Source organism: Nicotiana tabacum, chromosome 22 (genome assembly GCF_000715075.1).
Source record: "Nicotiana tabacum cultivar K326 chromosome 22, ASM71507v2, whole genome shotgun sequence".
NCBI lineage: Eukaryota > Viridiplantae > Streptophyta > Magnoliopsida > Solanales > Solanaceae > Nicotiana > Nicotiana tabacum.
In genome coordinates, this window is record NC_134101.1 from 103,474,860 (window position 1) to 103,491,701 (window position 16,842).

The 16,842-nt window shown below is 39.6% G+C and overlaps 1 protein-coding gene across 11 annotated transcripts in view; it reads right to left on the reverse strand.

Moving 5' to 3' along the window:
- Positions 1–15,900, reverse strand: part of LOC107809442 (protein SEMI-ROLLED LEAF 2) — a 70,029-nt gene extending 54,129 nt beyond the window's left edge. For 3 of the 11 annotated variants that reach the window (XM_075244060.1, XM_075244054.1, XM_075244059.1), the window contains exons 1-6: positions 15,541–15,900; positions 15,253–15,449; positions 15,101–15,175; positions 14,895–15,010; positions 10,982–11,096; positions 10,355–10,483 (exon numbers count right to left, since the gene is read on the reverse strand). In XM_075244060.1, the coding sequence (XP_075100161.1) occupies positions 10,355–10,483; positions 10,982–11,096; positions 14,895–15,010; positions 15,101–15,175; positions 15,253–15,387 (570 nt within the window). In that variant the 5' untranslated portion in view covers positions 15,388–15,449; positions 15,541–15,900. Of the gene's footprint in view, positions 1–10,354; positions 10,484–10,981; positions 11,097–14,894; positions 15,011–15,100; positions 15,176–15,252; positions 15,450–15,536 lie in introns of all 11 variants that reach the window. The other 8 variants (XM_075244056.1, XM_075244050.1, XM_075244058.1 and 5 more) reach the window with 6 other exon arrangements.
- Positions 15,901–16,842: the final 942 nt, after the last annotated feature.

Sequence of the window (16,842 nt, forward strand, 5' to 3'; positions counted from 1 at the left end):
GCAATTGCGATATGTGTTAAAACTCTAACGCTGACAAGTTTGTTGTTTATTAGAAGTTTCGACAGTTAGTTTGTTAGAGCGTACTGGCAATATACCATTATCAAACAAGATCAAAAGGGCCTATACCAGAAAGCATGACTGGCTCAGAAAATAGTGTTGAGTCGGAAAAGACGGCACATCAGATGCTGAAAGAGGCGATGGCCAATATGGAAAAAATGAGATTGGAAATGAATGAAATGCAGCTAGCCATGGCTAAGGTGCAAAAGGGGCCCGAACCAGTTGTCACTCTTACTCCCCCACCGGGACACACGCCAGAATACCCTTCCCCCGACCCTTCAACAAGCTTCCCAAGCCACCACTACTATCAGGGGAGGGATGCCTATGTTCCCCAAGCTCCGTCACCCAATCAGAACCCTCCACCACCGAATGTTCCCGTCTTTGTGGCGCCTCCCCCAGCCCCATTGCACAAATCATCCAGTGAGTCGTTGTTTCAGGCTCACGCTACACAATATTACCCCCCTGAACTCACATTCAAAGCACCCGAGCCACATACCTATAACCCCCAATTTGAGGTCCCGGCGGAGATTGAAAAGCGGGCTAACAGCCCAGAGCAGGATGAAGTGATGCGGAAATTTAAAAGCCTGGAGCAGTCCTTCAGGAACATACACGGGTTAGGCAACCAGGTCAGCGTGGCCTACAAGGATCTATGCCCTTTCCCTGACGTCCAATTACCAGCAGGGTTCAAGATGCCCAAGTTCGATTTGTACGAAGGGCATGGCGATCCTATGGCACATCTACGGGGCTTTTGTAGTAAGATGAGAGGAGCAGGTGGTAAAGATGAGCTGCTGATAGCTTATTTTGGTCAGAGTTTGAGCGGATCTGCGCTGGAGTGGTATACAAGGCAGGATCCCAGCAGGTGGTACACCTGGGACGACCTGGCGCAAGCATTTGCTGGTCATTTCCAATATAATCTTGAGATCGTCCCTGACCGTCTCACATTGTTAAAGCTCGAGAAGAAACCTGGAGAAAGCTTCAGAGAATTTGGTTTTCGTTGGAGGGAACAAGCAGCAAGAGTCGATCCTCCGATGAGGGAAGGTGAAATGGTGGATTACTTCTTGCAGACTTTAGAGCCAACCTACTTTGGTCACTTGGTAACGTCGGTTGGCAAATCTTTCAACGAGGTTGTAAAGATGGGCAGCATGATTGAAGAGGGACTTAAGTCCAACAAAATCTTGAGCTATTCGGCAATTAAAGCAACCACTCAGGCCATCCAGAGCGGTACTGAGGGTGTACTTGGGAAGAAGAAGAAAGAAGATGTCACGACTGTCGAGTCTGGAGCCTGGTTCGGATCTAGAGGCCCGTCACCCTACTATAGCCAACCACGACCCTACCACCAAAATTACCCCCGCACTCCATATAGCCCTCCACGACATTATTACCCACTGCCAGATCCCCATTTTTCCGTTCATCATGCACAAACCTATACCCACGCTCCAGCACACGCACAATGGCGTGCGTCGGCTCCCCAAAATACATACCCACCTCCACCAAACATATATCCACCATCGAGGGCCTATAGAAATCCTCCAGGGTCAGGTTTCCGTGGGAATCAAGCTTTTAAGAATGAGAGGAGGCAGAAATATACTCCGCTGGGAGAATCCTATACTACCATGTTCCACAAATTGAGGCAGTTAGGCCTATTGAATCCTATTGAGCCCAAATTACCAAATCCCCTTCCTGGAAATCTTGACCCTTCAGCAAGTTGTGAATATTGTTCGGGGGCTCCCGGACACGATACTGAGAGATGTTGGAAGTTGAAGAATGTCGTGCAAGAGCTTATTGACACAAATAGGATCGAGGTTCAGGTTCCAGAGCCGCCAAACATTAATTAGAGTCCGCTACTAGCGCACCATGAGACCCACATGATCGAACTAGGGCACAAGGAGCTTAAGAATCCCTCACAAACGGTAATGATGATCCGTGCCGGTGAAAATAGTTCGAAAAAAAAATCGACCAGGAAAAGCAGGGGTGCAGTGTATAGATGACAAGTCGGTCATGGTGATGGGGAAAGAGTCCAGCAAGGCAGATGTACAGTTTGTGGGGCTGAAAGCAAAAATCAACAATTGGACGGCTACTCCTCTTCCTATCCGAAGGGAGTCTTGGTAGTGGGCTCTGATTTTTCTTTCTTGTTTTGGATTATTGCAGAGTTGTAATCCAGTTTTGTTTTAGTGTGAAACTCTGTTATCCCGTATTTTTATAAAGTGAAAGTTTTTCTCTTCTTATTTTGTTTTAAGTCTGTTTTCTTCTTTTTCTCTTTCTAAACAATGCTCTTTATACTGATTCCAATGACATGGCATGCACAACGGATCTTCAACTTAGTCTAAAAAATCAATCTGATTCCGAACTAATTGTACAAAAGGTCAATCATGATGACGAATCGGAATACGGTGATGATGAAGCCTTCGAAGAGACAAACAGAGAGTTAAGCTAGTTGGAAGAGAAATCCAAGCCCAACTTAAATGACACAGAAGACATCAATTTAGGGGATGCAGACGATATCAGGAAATTTGAAGAGGGACAGCAAGTGTTGAAACAGATCCTCCCACATCAGGCCAAAGCAAAATGGCAAATTTGTCCCGAATTGGCAGTGGCCGTCTATTGTGACCAAGATGTTATCCAGTTGCGCTTTATGTCAGACAGATGTCGAGGGAAGATGCATCGACATGGCTATTAATTGTAATTGTTGTTTGTTTGTTTATACTTGGCATTTATCGGAGAATGAAATGACGGAGGCAATTCTTTCTTCTAGCCGAACACTTTTAACCTTTGCTTTACCCCTTTGAGCCTTACTTATTCCTTCATACCCCTCTCTTGGAATCATTAATGAAAACGGAAAAAAAAAAAGGAAAATAATAACAAAAATAAAGGAACCATGTGAACTACGTTTGACCTGATTCCTCAAAGAAGGATACGTAGGCGCCTCACGGCTCGGTCATAGTGTAACCAAAAAATAAGAATCCCGAAGCGAGAAACTGGGGCAAAAGTTATGTTTGTAATGTTGGGAAAGAAGTTCGATTCCAAGAGTTGTAATGGTTTTTACCCATCAGAATTATTTTGAACCCTTTTGATGCCCCCTTTTCTTTTAGCCATAAACAAAAACCCATGTTGATGTCCAAAAAAGACCTCCTGATCAGAATCCGAGGAGTGCCAAGTCGGGCAAATGAAAGCAGAGAAAAGTCGGCAACGAATTGATAACCTAAAGAATCCCTAGCAAAGAGTCATATCAGTAACACTCCAATCTCCAGCTTAGAAAAATAAAGTGAGAAAAGTCTTATCGGTGAAAACCTTCACAGGCACCATAAGGCGACGGGAGTTGAGAGAAATGAGAGAGCCTCATCAGTGAAAACCCCTCGAAGGGCACTATGAGGCGACAAGGATATAAAAAGGGCTAGCAAGATAAGATTGGCAAAAATGATCCGCATCCGGCGAGAGATAGGCTTCTGCGCATCCCCAGTAAAGTAAGGCCGTCAAAAAAATTGATTGATATAAATAGACTGGGTTGGTTAATCCGAAAATGCATGACATGATTGTACCATTCAGATAAGTTCTTTTCTTTTTCTTTCCCCAACATTTGTTCAGAAAGACTTTTTCTTTTATCTTTTTGAAGTCATCACTTTTCATTTCTTGGTTTAAAGTGTTTTTCTCCAGTAGTTTGTTTTTAGAAGGATTTTTTCAGAGCTTACTACTAATTGCCAAAATGGTGCGAAGCAAAAGGCGAGCAGGACATGCCAAAGATAAGGCAATGAAACGGAAAAGACGTTTGTTGCAAGACCAAATGATGAGTTGGTCTAAATGTCAAGGGGATATAATGATAAAAAAAAAAAAATTGAAAAGCAACAATTGAGAAAACTGAGGATGAAGTTCCATGAAAATCCACAGCAGATCATCGAGATGCAAGAGCATCCTTGGCCGATCATCGACCAAGTTCCAAAAGGGTCGACAACGCGGAGCGAGGAAAGAAGAGGGGGAAAACCACCCCCAGCGGGAATGTGATCACCAGCAGGAATGTGATCCCCAGCAGTAATATCATCCCCAATAAATAGTATCATCTCCAGCAAGTTCTGATAGTGTAATGGAACACCGAGCAGGGAAGGGAGAAAAGAAAAAACCATCCCCAGTAGGAGTGGCACGACCACTCACCATGTTTTTTTTAAACTAACAAAATCTTTCTTTGATTTGAAGCAGGGAAAAGAAATGTTACAGATGGCGGAAAGACAGACCATAAAGAAGATCATCAAACCGGGGCAGAAAATTTTCTCATTGCGAAAATTTTCTCAAAAATCAGGTACCCACTTGGGGAAGGAAGGAAGGCAACGCAGGTCTGGATAAAGTGATATCCCCAGCAATTTTCGGAGGAATGAAACACTAATTTTGAGGAAAGAAGTTCTGAAGGGAGATGATTCAAGTAAGAGGAAAAATGACTAAGGAGGCAGGAAAGAATAACGCCAACAGAATGTTATACTTTAAGGAGCGTTGAAGTTGGGAGTCCGCCCATATAACAGAGGAATACATTTCAGTCTTTACATTTCAAGTATTGAAGTTGGGAGCCCGCCCATATAACAGAGGAATACATTTCAGTCTTTACATTTCAAGTATTGAAGTTGGGAGCCCGCCCATATAACAGAGGAATACATTTCAGTATTACATTTCAAGTGTTGAAGTTGGGAGCCCGCCCATAGAACAGAGGAATACATTTCAGTCTTTACATTTCAAGTATTGAAGTTGGGAGCCCGCCCATATAACAGAGGAATACATTTCAGTCTTTACATTTCAAGCGTTGAAGTTGGGAGCCCGCCCATATAACAGAGGAATACATTTCAGTCTTTACATTTCAAGCGTTGAAGTTGGGAGCCCGCCCATATAACAGAGGAATACATTTCAGTCTTTACATTTCAAGCGTTGAAGTTGGGAGCCCGCCCATAGAACAGAGGAATACATTTCAGTCTTTACATTTCAAGCGTTGAAGTTGGGAGCCCGCCCATAGAACAGAGGAATACATTTCAGTCTTTACATTTCAAGCGTTGAAGTTGGGAGCCCGCCCATATAACAGAGGAATACATTTCAGTCTTTACATTTCAAGTATTGAAGTTGGGAGCCTGCCCATATAACAGAGGAATACATTTGAGTCTTTACATTTCAAGTATTGAAGTTGGGAGCCCGCCCATATAACAGAGGAATACATTTCAGTCTTTACATTTCAAGCGTTGAAGTTGGGAGCCCGCCTATAGAACAGAGGAATACATTTTAGTATTACTTTTCAAGTATTGAAGATGGGAGCCCGCCCAAAGAACAGAGGAATACATTCAGTCTTTTCATTTCAAGTGTTGAAGTTGGGAGCCCGCCAATAAGAACAGAGGAATACATTTCAGTATTACATTTCAAGTGTTGAAGTTGGGAGCCCGCCCATAGAACAGAGGAATACATTTCAGTATTACATTTCAAGTGTTGAAGTTGGGAGCCCGCCCATAGAACAAAGGAATACATTTCAGTCTTTTCATTTCAAGTGTTGAAGTTGGGAGCCCGCCCATAGAACAGAGGAATACATTTCAGTATTACTTTTCAAGTATTGAAGATTGGGAGCCCGCCCATATAACAGAGGAATACATTTCAGTCTTTTCATTTCAAGCGTTGAAGTCAGGAGCCCACCTGTATAACGAGAGGAATACTTTTTAGTCTTATACTTCAGATTCTGAAATCAGTAACCCCACCGGAAGGCAGAAGGTTACAGCAGGAATCCCCAACAGGAAACAATAAAAATCCTCAGCACCGGGAAGCAGAAGGTTGCAACAAGAGGTCCCAGCACAAACTCAAGTGCATGTGTCAAAAGGAAAAAAAGACGCATTTTGAAAGAAGTGGCATGTGAACATTAAATCATGCCCAGCATAACAAATCTGATAAAGAGGGCCGCACCCCCAGAGGAACCGCCGAAAAGCTTAATGAAGAAAGCCATGTCCCCAGCGGACCGAACAAAATGATGAAAACTGGTATTCAGAAAAGCAAAGGGCCAGTGTCATCCCCAAATTCACGGAAGAAAAGCACCGGAGGAAACACAAGCCGACAAGAAAGCAAGGCAACAAGAACAAGTTGCAGTCTAGCCTAGCTTCTTGTTTTCTTTTAAGCACGGTGTAACAAGGAGATCGGTAAGCAGTGGTAATAAGCATGCAACAGCAGTAACCTTGCGGTCCCACGGTAGTCTCAGCTACCAAAACTTCCCGAACTACATTGACCTGATTCCTGTTTAGCCCAGGATATGTAGGAAACCTCTGAAGCAGAGGTTCGGTCAAATCTTTTTCAAAAAAATGCTTCACACGGAGTACTCGGATGGGCAAAAATCGTTCGCTTTATCTTTGCACGAAAACCCTTCGTGTCTTCGGGCAAAGAGGGGCAGCTGTAAGCACGTGATTTTTGCCCTATATGAGAATTACTCCCAAAAAATTCAAAAATAAAATGATTTTCCTTGGTGTGCAATTTTGTGATATTTTTGAATAATTATTTGTATTTGTCTGTGCATGTTTATTTGTTAAATTAATAAAAATACAAAAATATGTCACATTTTCCATGGAGGATTTAATTCTACAATTATTAGTAATTAAGTTTGTTTTACAAAAAATTAAAAATTACAAAAATAGGCATCTTTTGCATTTTTAGCATTTAATGTCCAAATATACAATTTTATGCTTAATTATTACTTAATTGTGTGTTAATTGTTATTGGGAGTTAATTTGCGCTTTTATAACTTAATTTAGTTCTTAATAATAATTTAAGGAGTTATAGAATTTAGTTTTAGAAAAATAAAAGAAAAGAGAGCAAAAATATAAAGAAAGTCTGGAATTGGGCCTCTTCTTCAATTTCAAACCACAGGCCCAAATAATTGCCCAACCTTCCCCATGACCCGGTCCATTTCAAACCGGGTCGACCCAGTCCAGTACCAACAACCCAACTCCCCCTCTTCATTTTTCATTTTTTTTCAATTTTTTACCAAAAAAAAACAAAACAAAACAAAAAAACCCTAAAAAAAAACACACTACCTACCCGCCCCCCTCTCTATCTTCTTCAAAAGAAAAAGCTCCAAACAAACCCATCAATGGTTGCCCTTCCCCCGCCTCTTCTCCTTCACATACACACACACACCCGCTGCCCGTGTTTCTTCTTCTTCTTCAAGATCACGAGGGTTTCTTCTTCTTCAAGATCGTTGCCATAGTTTCATCTCCTTCGTCGAGCTCAAAGCTTGCTCGACATCCATGGCTGCCACTGCTGCGTCGCCTGCTTCTTCAGTCCGTGCTGCTGCTATTTCTTCTCCATTGCTGCTGCGTTTCCACTGCTCCATCGACGACGAACAGCTCGTCGACCTTCACCAAACATGCTTCCCGTTGCTTCTGCCTTCTACTTCATCTTCTCCGTCACTCCAAAACCGAGCTGCCTCGCCAACGACCAGCTGCTTCTTGCTGCTTCTATTACGTCCAAACAGACCCCGTCACTCCAAACGACCTACTGCTTCTACTAAGATCCAGCCATGACGGGCAACTGCTCCCAACTAAACCCAAACCCCATCGACAACCATGCTGCCCGCAGCTGCTTCATCGCTGCCATGGCTGTGTCCTTCTGCTTCACCTCATTCAGTTGCTTCTTAGGTTCGTATTCGTCGTCGTTTGTTCGAGTTTTGGTTGGGGTCGTCAAAACAGCCCATACATAGTTCGAGTTCGTCGTTGGTCATTTACGGTTAGTTGTTCTAAGTTTTGTTTCTGTCCGTAATTTGTTTGATATTTTTCGGATCCGAAATCATTAAATGTTTGATTCTTGTTCTTGATTTTTATTTAGTTGTTTTATTTTTTGTTTATTTTTAGGTAAAAAATTGTTAGTAATTATAATGTTTTTTTTTAGTTTTATGTTGAAGTTCAATGAATTTTGTCTTTAGTTTGTTCTGTTAATTTTATAAGCTGAAATGAAGAATGGAAGTTTAAATTTTTAATTTAGTTTTTTTTTTTTTATTAATTGCATTTAGGTTATTTCATGTATTATTATTCTGTAAATCGCCGTCGTTTGGCATAATTAGGCATATTGTAGCGATGTATTAAATAGTGCTTTGCTTCAACCTGATTATTAGGTAGTATATATTTAAGCATGTTCATTACTAATTAAACTGTCAAATAATAAAAATAGAAGAAAATAAAGTAAAAATGGCTTTATTAAATCAATTTGGCAAAATTGATTAAATTCCTTATTCATAAGGGTTTTAGTATCGCCAACGTTAAGTTAATCGGAATCATGTAGCTGAATTCAGTTAAAACATGAATTAATTTTGCGAATCAAGTATTAGGACATGATTTGAATTAAAACAAGGTTAGTTAAGGTTAAATTATTTAATTTTTAGAAATACGGTTTAGTAATCAAGATTATTTCTAATTTTCAGTATTTGTAAATAATTAATTTCAATAACTCAAGTCATCTAACAATATGATTTTAATTGACTATGGGATAATTAGTTTTTTTTTTTAAAAAAAAAAATATTTGACAATTCCATGCTGTATTTATAATTATAATTTTAGTAATATTACTTTCCGTTAATATTTGTTTTAAACTAGTATTTAATATGTTATTTTTAAGTATGTAGAGATTGATTTTATATTAGTAATAATAAAAAGTAGTCATTAAAAGATATTCAAAAAATAAGGGAGGATTTCGCTAAAAATAAATAAATATAAACAATACAAAATTTGCAGGGTCCTCCAATCTTATTTATTTTTTAAAAAAAAAATATTTAGATTCCGGGATGGGCCATTTAGTAAATTTCACAGTCCTACCTAATAGTTGAATAACGCGTAGTATTTTGGCGCATATTTAATAAAGTTATTTTCTTAAATACGGGTGTGCATTTATGTAACCCAAATCCCGATCTTGACGAAGTCAAAATGCGTCAACAAATCACGTGTACACTGGTTGTGACGTGGTTCGAGATGCGTTTTCACGACGTTGCAATTCTTGTATAAAATAATAATAAGAATAATGATAAAAGCGGTTTAATGCTAAATTTGCATATAAGTTCTTAATTGTTTAAAAATCAGGTAAATAAGCCAAATATAACAGTTGAGCGACCGTGCTAGAACCACGGAATTCGGGAATGCCTAACACCTTCTCCCGGGTTAACAGAATTCCTTATCCGGATTTCTGATTCGCAGACTGTAATATGGAGTCATTCTTTTCCTCGATTCGGGATTAAATTGGTGACTTGGGACACCCTAAATCTCCCAAGTGGCGACTCTGAAATAAATAAATAAATCCCGTTTCGATTGTCCTTTAATTGGAAAAAACTCCTTCACCCTCGGGGGTGCCGGAAAAAGGAGGTGTGACAGTCCTTAAGCTTCATGACCTTAATAGCATATAAGTTGTTTACTACTTTAACCTTATAAACAAATAGTGAACCTCATGCTAGATTGAATTACCTTCCCTTTACCTGTTCTCTTCAAGAACTTTTTATCATCTCTGGATGCACAGCATTAAAGTGAATTTCTTAAAATAACGGAAACGGGTAATCTCTAACTTACTACTTGAGAAATTAGAGCTTAGACGTTATGAAAAAGCTTCCTATCCTTGTTACAGAAGCCGCACTAGAAGTAGTGAACCAAACAGGCACCTTTCCTCACTTACAATACACTTGAAACTTCCTAATTTTATCTGATGTCCCCGAAGAGATAGTTTTATACACTTGAAACTTTTACAGTTACTAGCTAAGTATCTGTGTAAACTGGTCAAATTAGCTGGCAAAACATGACATATAAGTAGATATTTACCATCAATTGAATAAGGTGCCTCCCTGTCATAATTTCCGTGTCGATGAGTTTGGACAGGCACAAACATCAAGAAATTAGTCTTTGAAGTGAGTTAAATTATTCCTAACACCAAAAAAAGGTACAGTGCCACATGCAATTGTCACGAGTATGAGAGCAGCTATCAGGAAAGGTTAATCAAGGATATATGTAACAAGCTTTTATCACCATGTATGAGCACCTACTAGTTCTAACTGGTGCAAGACATGTCCAGTCAATGTTTTTGAGAGAGAGAGAAGCGTAAAAAAGCAACTTCGCTTAATGTGAGCCTCAATGTTAGTAAAACAACAAATGCAGCTAAATCCTTCAAGAAGGTAATATCATGTCCATGTCACCAAGACCTAGTTATTCGGTATATCAGAAAACACCCCAAAACACCTGAAGTGGTTCCAAGTTCAGGTACTTGAGATTTGTGCAAGTATAACGAAATAAAAATATAGCAGAGAGAGAGAGAGAGTGTGTGTTTTTACCAAGACAGCCAGAGTTTGCATTCCTGCAGACCGCAAGCGCAGGGCTCTGTCATCATCTCCAATTTCTCGAGCTAGCTGACACATTTTAGGTATAAGGCCTTCTAAGTTGAACATATACGTACCATCCATCTGCATAATAAGGAAAAGGAAGAGAGCTTAAATCCACTTTTTAAGAGCAACCCAAAATATTTTCTAGGTTCTTATAAACCCATTTATCAAAACCATACTCCATTTTCCTTCGCTCAGACCACTTCCATGGGGTAAACCCAATCCACCAAGAATAAAAACCCAAAAGCACCCCTTGTTGGATATGTGTACTAATATTTCTCTACTCATCCATCAAAATTTACATCCTCCTCATGGTAATATAATGTACTTGCAACACTATAATCCTAAATCCTAACAGACATCAGTGCTTGGTACCCGGCTAGAGGCTTCAAAATTATGAGAGATCAGTAAAAGACACAATGATGCATTACCAAATTACTCAGTGGCATTTATATTCCACGACTACCCAGTTCACGTTATTGGCTCAGATACATGAGCCGAGTACAAGTACTTCAAAATACTCTTTCGTAAGGATGGTATCAGTACATATTAACATCTATTTTTCTTCGGCACACAAACCTGCCAATTGATGAAGTCGACGAGAGTGTTGCAACCTAAAATCTGCATCTCATCATGCTGCGTCTGTTCAAAAAGAGTGCGGATAATCCCCAATAGACTAGTAGCATATAGTGGCCTGCAGTTGTAAATTTAAACCATTACATTATGTTTGAACTCCATAAAGTGCAAAAGTAACTGAAGTAATAATTGTATGCAAAACTTTAACTGTATCAGTGCAATAGAGTAAAACTGCATATCGCATGCATAGATACTGATGCTATATCGAAAGAACATTTCCATCCAAAGTTAACTTAGTCAACTAGATCATCATAGATAGTCCATTTCCAAGTCAGAAATTTCCGTGGAAATAGCTAACTATTATGACTTGAATTGTGTACAGACATATTTGAGGTGGCATCTACAGGGACTAACAAATGTTATTTCAGTATTATGATTCATTGTCTCAACAACAACAACATACCCAGTGTAGTCCCACAAGTGGGGTCTGGGTAGGGTAGAGTGCACGCAGTCCTTACCCCTACCTTTAAGAAGGCAAAGAGGATATTTCCGGTAGATCTTCGGCTGAGGAAAATATAAATGGAAGGGCTATAACAAGCAAACCAAATCTGACACCGAAGCGAAAATGCTAACAGAACTAACATAAGAAATGCAAACAGAAAATCAAAACAAGGCAGTAACAAGTAATAACAGAAGTCTATGGATACGAAAATACACAAAAGACACTAAGTGATGTATCAAAGTTACTGCTACAAACACGGACAATACTCGGCTACCTAACCCTTGACCTTTATACTCAACCTCCACACCTTCCTATCGATAATCATGTCCTCAGTAAGCTGGAGCGACGTCATATCTCGCCTAATCATCTCTCCTCAATATTTGTTCGGCCTACCTCTACCTCTCCATTGTCCCTCCAATGCCAGCCTCTCACACCTCCTCACTGGTGCATCTGTACCTCTCCTCTTCACATGGCCGAACCATCTAAGTCTTGCCTCCCTCATCTTGTCTTCCACCGGAGTCACGCCCACCTTGTCCCGTATAACTTCATTTCTAATTCTATCTAACCTGGTATGTCCGCACATCCATCTCAACATGCTCATTTCAACCACATTCATCTGGACATGGGAGTTCTTGACTGGCCAACACTCCGCTCCATACAGCTTAGTCGGTCTGACCACCACTCTATAAAACTTTCCTATTAAGATTTGGTGGCACATTCTTATCACACCGAACATCGGAAGCAAGCCTCCATTTCATCCATCCCACCTCAATACATTGTGTGACATCCTCGTCGATCTCCCCATTCCCTTGCATAACTGACCCAAGGTACTTGAAAATTTCTCTCCCAGGGATGACTTGTGAATTCAGCCTCACATCTTCGTCCACTTCCTGAGACGTGCCACTAAACTTGCACTCCAAGTATTCTGTTTTGGTTTTGCTCAACTTGAAACCTTTAGACTCCAGGGTATGCCTCCAAACCTCTAACCTCTCGTTGACACCACCATGTATCTCGTCAATCAATACAATATCATCTGCAAATAACATGCACCATGGCACCTCCCCTTAAATGTGTCGCATCAGTGCGTCGATCGCCAAGGCAAATAAAAATAGGCTGAGGGCTGACCCCTAATGCAACCTCATCACAACTGGAAGTGTTCTGAATCCCCTCTCACTGTCCTCACCCGAGTCATTGCTCCACCGTACATGTCCTTAATAGCCCTAATATAAGCAACAAAAACTCCTCTAGCCTCCAAGCAACTCCACAGCACCTCCCTCGGCACTTTATCATGAGCCTTTTCTAAGTCGATGAACACCATATGTAAATCCTTTTTCCGCTCACTGTATTGCTCCATCAACCTCCTAACAAGGTGAATAGCTTCTGTAGTCGAACGCCCCGGCATAAATCCGAATTGGTTCTCTGAAATCGACACAATCCTCCTCACCCTCAACTCCACCACCCTCTCTCATACTTTCATAGTATGGCTCAGTAGCTTGATATCCCGATAGTTGTTGCAATTTTGTATATTACCCTTGTTCTTATACAGCGGGATCATTGTACTCCATTTCCATTCCTCGGGCTTCCTCTTTGTCCTAAAAATAATATTAAATAACCTAGTGAGTCACTCCAAGCCCACTTTACCCATACACTTCCAGAACTCAACCGGTATTTCGTTTGGCCGGTCGCTCTTCCTTTGCTTATTTATGCATAGCCCCCTTTACCTCCTCAGCTCTTATATGCATGCAATACCCAAAGTCCCGATGACTCTCGGAGTGTTCTAAGTCACCCAGCACATGTTCCCAACCCCCTCTTCATTCAAGAGTTTATGGAAGTAAGTCTTCCATCTCCGTCGAATAAGGGCCTCATCCAATAACACTCTACCATCCTCGTCCTAGACGCACTTCACTTGATCTAGGTAACGAATCTTCCTTTCTCGCACCTTGGCTAGCCTGTGCAATTTCTTATCTCCTCCTTTGCCTCCAAGTTCTTTCGGCAGTCTTAGTCACGATAACTGCCAACTTCGCTTCCTTCTTAGCCACCTTATTATGATTCATTGCCTCGTTTCAAGAATAACTAGATCTCTATCAGTAACGCCAGCACCAAATATAGGCAACAGAAGCAAGAATATAAGTCACCAAGCAAAAGTGGGGTGGGATTAAAACAATCTCATTAAGGAAATAACATCTTAAATGAAGCAGAATAAAGGTAGATTGTTTTTCTATTTTGACAAGTTAAGGTATGAATCGACAAAGATGTTTTGATTACAGGGATAGGTTATATGAACCCTTTTTGATAAGACATTTTTTTAGTTGTGACCTAACTAAGACAAATTCAAAATAGTTACAGCATCTCAAACTAGAGTTCTGACCAACTTGCTCACGCCTCTCCATTCATTAGGTTTCAAGAAATATTTAAAACTAGGTCTTTATCCTTTCATGTTTTAGGCAAGACATAGCGCAGCTTTAGCTGACCGAGGACATGACCCTTGATAAGAAGGTATGGAGGTTGAGCATTAGGATAGTAGAGTAGGTAGTCTAGAGTGTTCATAACAGTAGTATTGGCATGCAGCCTCGCTTTCTGTTGGTAGTAGGTTTCTGTTGTTTTCTTTCATTGTTGATCACCTTACTATCTTGTTGTTTTTATTCTGCTTTTATATGGCTTTTTGGTACTGTTCCTTCTTGTCTATATTTTCATTAATGTGTTGCTTATGCTTTCCTGAGCCGAGGGTCTATTAAAAAAAGCCTCTCTATCCTCATAAGGTAGGGGTAAGGTCTTCGCATACACTACCCTCCCCATATCCCACTGTGGGATAATACTGGGTATGTTGTTGTTGTTGTTGTTGTTGTTGTAGGTCTTTATCCTTTATTCTGGGAGGGGGATAGGTACTTCGTAAGGAACTGTTTCCAAATGACTTCCATAATAGTTTCTTAGAACAACTCTTATGTTTGCTTTCTCCAAAAGTTGTTTTATAACTCCGAACTCTTTTATATTCTCAAAAAAGTAACAGGCAGTTTATAAAAACAGGAATAGATCTAATGTGGATTTCCATCAGGTACATAACTCTTGATAACCAGTTGAGGTCTATATTCAGCCCCTCTACAAAGAGAGAGGAATTTACTGGGGCTTCCGTTCTTTAAGTTCTAAATTCTTGTGTACCTTTTCTTTCATGGATAAATGGAACTTTATAGAACTGCGCCATGGGGTTGCAAAAACCAACCTAGTAATTTAACAGATAGAAATGAAGAGCCTTTCTAGTTCAGTTGCAATAGAGAATGTTAAATCTAGCTTCTTCACTGTTGCCAAAACAACTAATAAAGCAATCATGTGATGATCCTCCTCTATACATAGATTTTAGATCATAAAGATAGAGAAGATCCAAATTTCTCTATATAGGTACATAAGTATCAAACTTACATGTGCTCCTTACATGAAGATAGCAGCTTCCTGTAGATGACGGTAACAACCTTTACTGAGCCAAGGTGCTCATTTCGCAAATCTTTGTAACACCTTTGCTCTAGGTATTCAGTAATCTGAATCACATTGATCAGAAATTAATTATTAAGGGAGACTCCTGACACCAAAAAAGCTTTCCAAAAAAAAGGTTAATATTATATTACTACCTTAGGGATACGGAAAGGGTTTTTGGAGGCATACTCGCTAAGTTTGGCAATCTTTCTATCATTTGGCTCAGCATCCTGCAGAGAAGAAAATAATAAAGTAACGGCCAAAAAAAAGATACGGCTATACGTATAAGTCAACAAAATGGAGGGACCTGTGATTTGGGGAAAATCTCAGCAAGGAGCTTCTTGTAGCGTTTAACAGGCTGTCTGGACCTTGCGCGCAATGATGGGCAAAGGAAGCAGAGATTACCACATGCTGGCACTACTTTCCTTGACATCACCCCCATTCTTGAAACCCAAAATTCTAATTTAACTTCTTTTCTTCAGGGTCCGTCCGTCCGTCAGTAATCTTAAATAATAAGAAATACAAGCATCATCATGAGATTAACAACACAGATCTAAAAAATCGAGCAAAAATCAAATAAACAACACCCACCCACCAATTGAATTCAGCACTTGAGATCTAGATCCACCCCAATGAGCTCATATGACAAGCCCCTCAAAAATTGAACCTCCTTCTTCTTCTTCTTCGGTTGCAAATTGGACGAATTTGTCAGGCAATAATTAATTGTTTTAGCAACAATAATTTAATAAGAAAATTGAAGTTTTCAAACAAAAATTAACATACTCTACGTCTTATTTTTAACCTGGGATTATTAAGTCAAAGGGGAGGGCAGAGGATGAGAACTCTCCCCCTTTGAGGTTTTTCTTTTCCAATCCGTGAAAACTAAAAAGTAGTGTTAATTATTACGGCAAAGCAAAAATGAAAACTAATTATTCCAGCAAAACAGAGATTGGACAAATTATAGAATATTATTTTTTTTTTTAAAGTTAGTACTATTTATTGTCTATGTCCCAACAAGGAATATCTATAAATACTGGGTGTCACCAACATACTTGTAACGGGCAGGTCCAGCCTGGACCAAGTTAACTGTTGTTTGTCAGTAGTAAATGGATTTGCCACGCCCCAAAGGTAGAGGAGCACGACATAGCACCCGATGCCTTAAAACTTAGGGGTCGTTTGGCAGGGTGTATAAAAATAGTGTGAAATAATGTATATTAGTAATGCAAGCATTAGTTATGCAAATATTATTTTTTATCTATTGTTTGGTGTGGTGTATTAAAATTATAATACATTGCATAATTTTAAAAAAAACAGTTACTTACAAAAATGCCCTCCATATTCTCTAGCTTTAAGGGATTTTAAGGACAATTTTGTCTTTAACCATGCTAATACATGCATTAAAGCCTTGGTATTACTAATGCCATGGTTTTTTATGCATTACTTATACATAAGATAATGTCAAGTATGATGTATAACTAATACAAGTATTAGTTATACACAAGTTGAAAAAAAGGTACCAAACAAGGTATTAGTAATGCATAGAGCTAATGCTTGCATTATTTTTTCTAATACATCCTACCAAACGACCCCTTAGTGATAAGTATACTCATGTTTCTTTTATTGTTAGCTCCTGTTTGGCCATAAATTTTTGCTTCATTTGTTTATGAAATATGATCATATTTTGGGGGAATCAAAAAATTTAAGATCCCAAAAACTGGTTTAAGGCAGTTTTTGGGTGAAAATTTCTCTTACACTCACAAAACTTCAACTTCTTCAAATAAAACACATGTTCAAACACAATTTCAACTTTCAAAATTATTTTTCAACACAACTTCAAAAACTTTTTTTCAAGTTTCAATTAAATCTACGTCCAAACGCTAGCTTAGATTTGGACCGT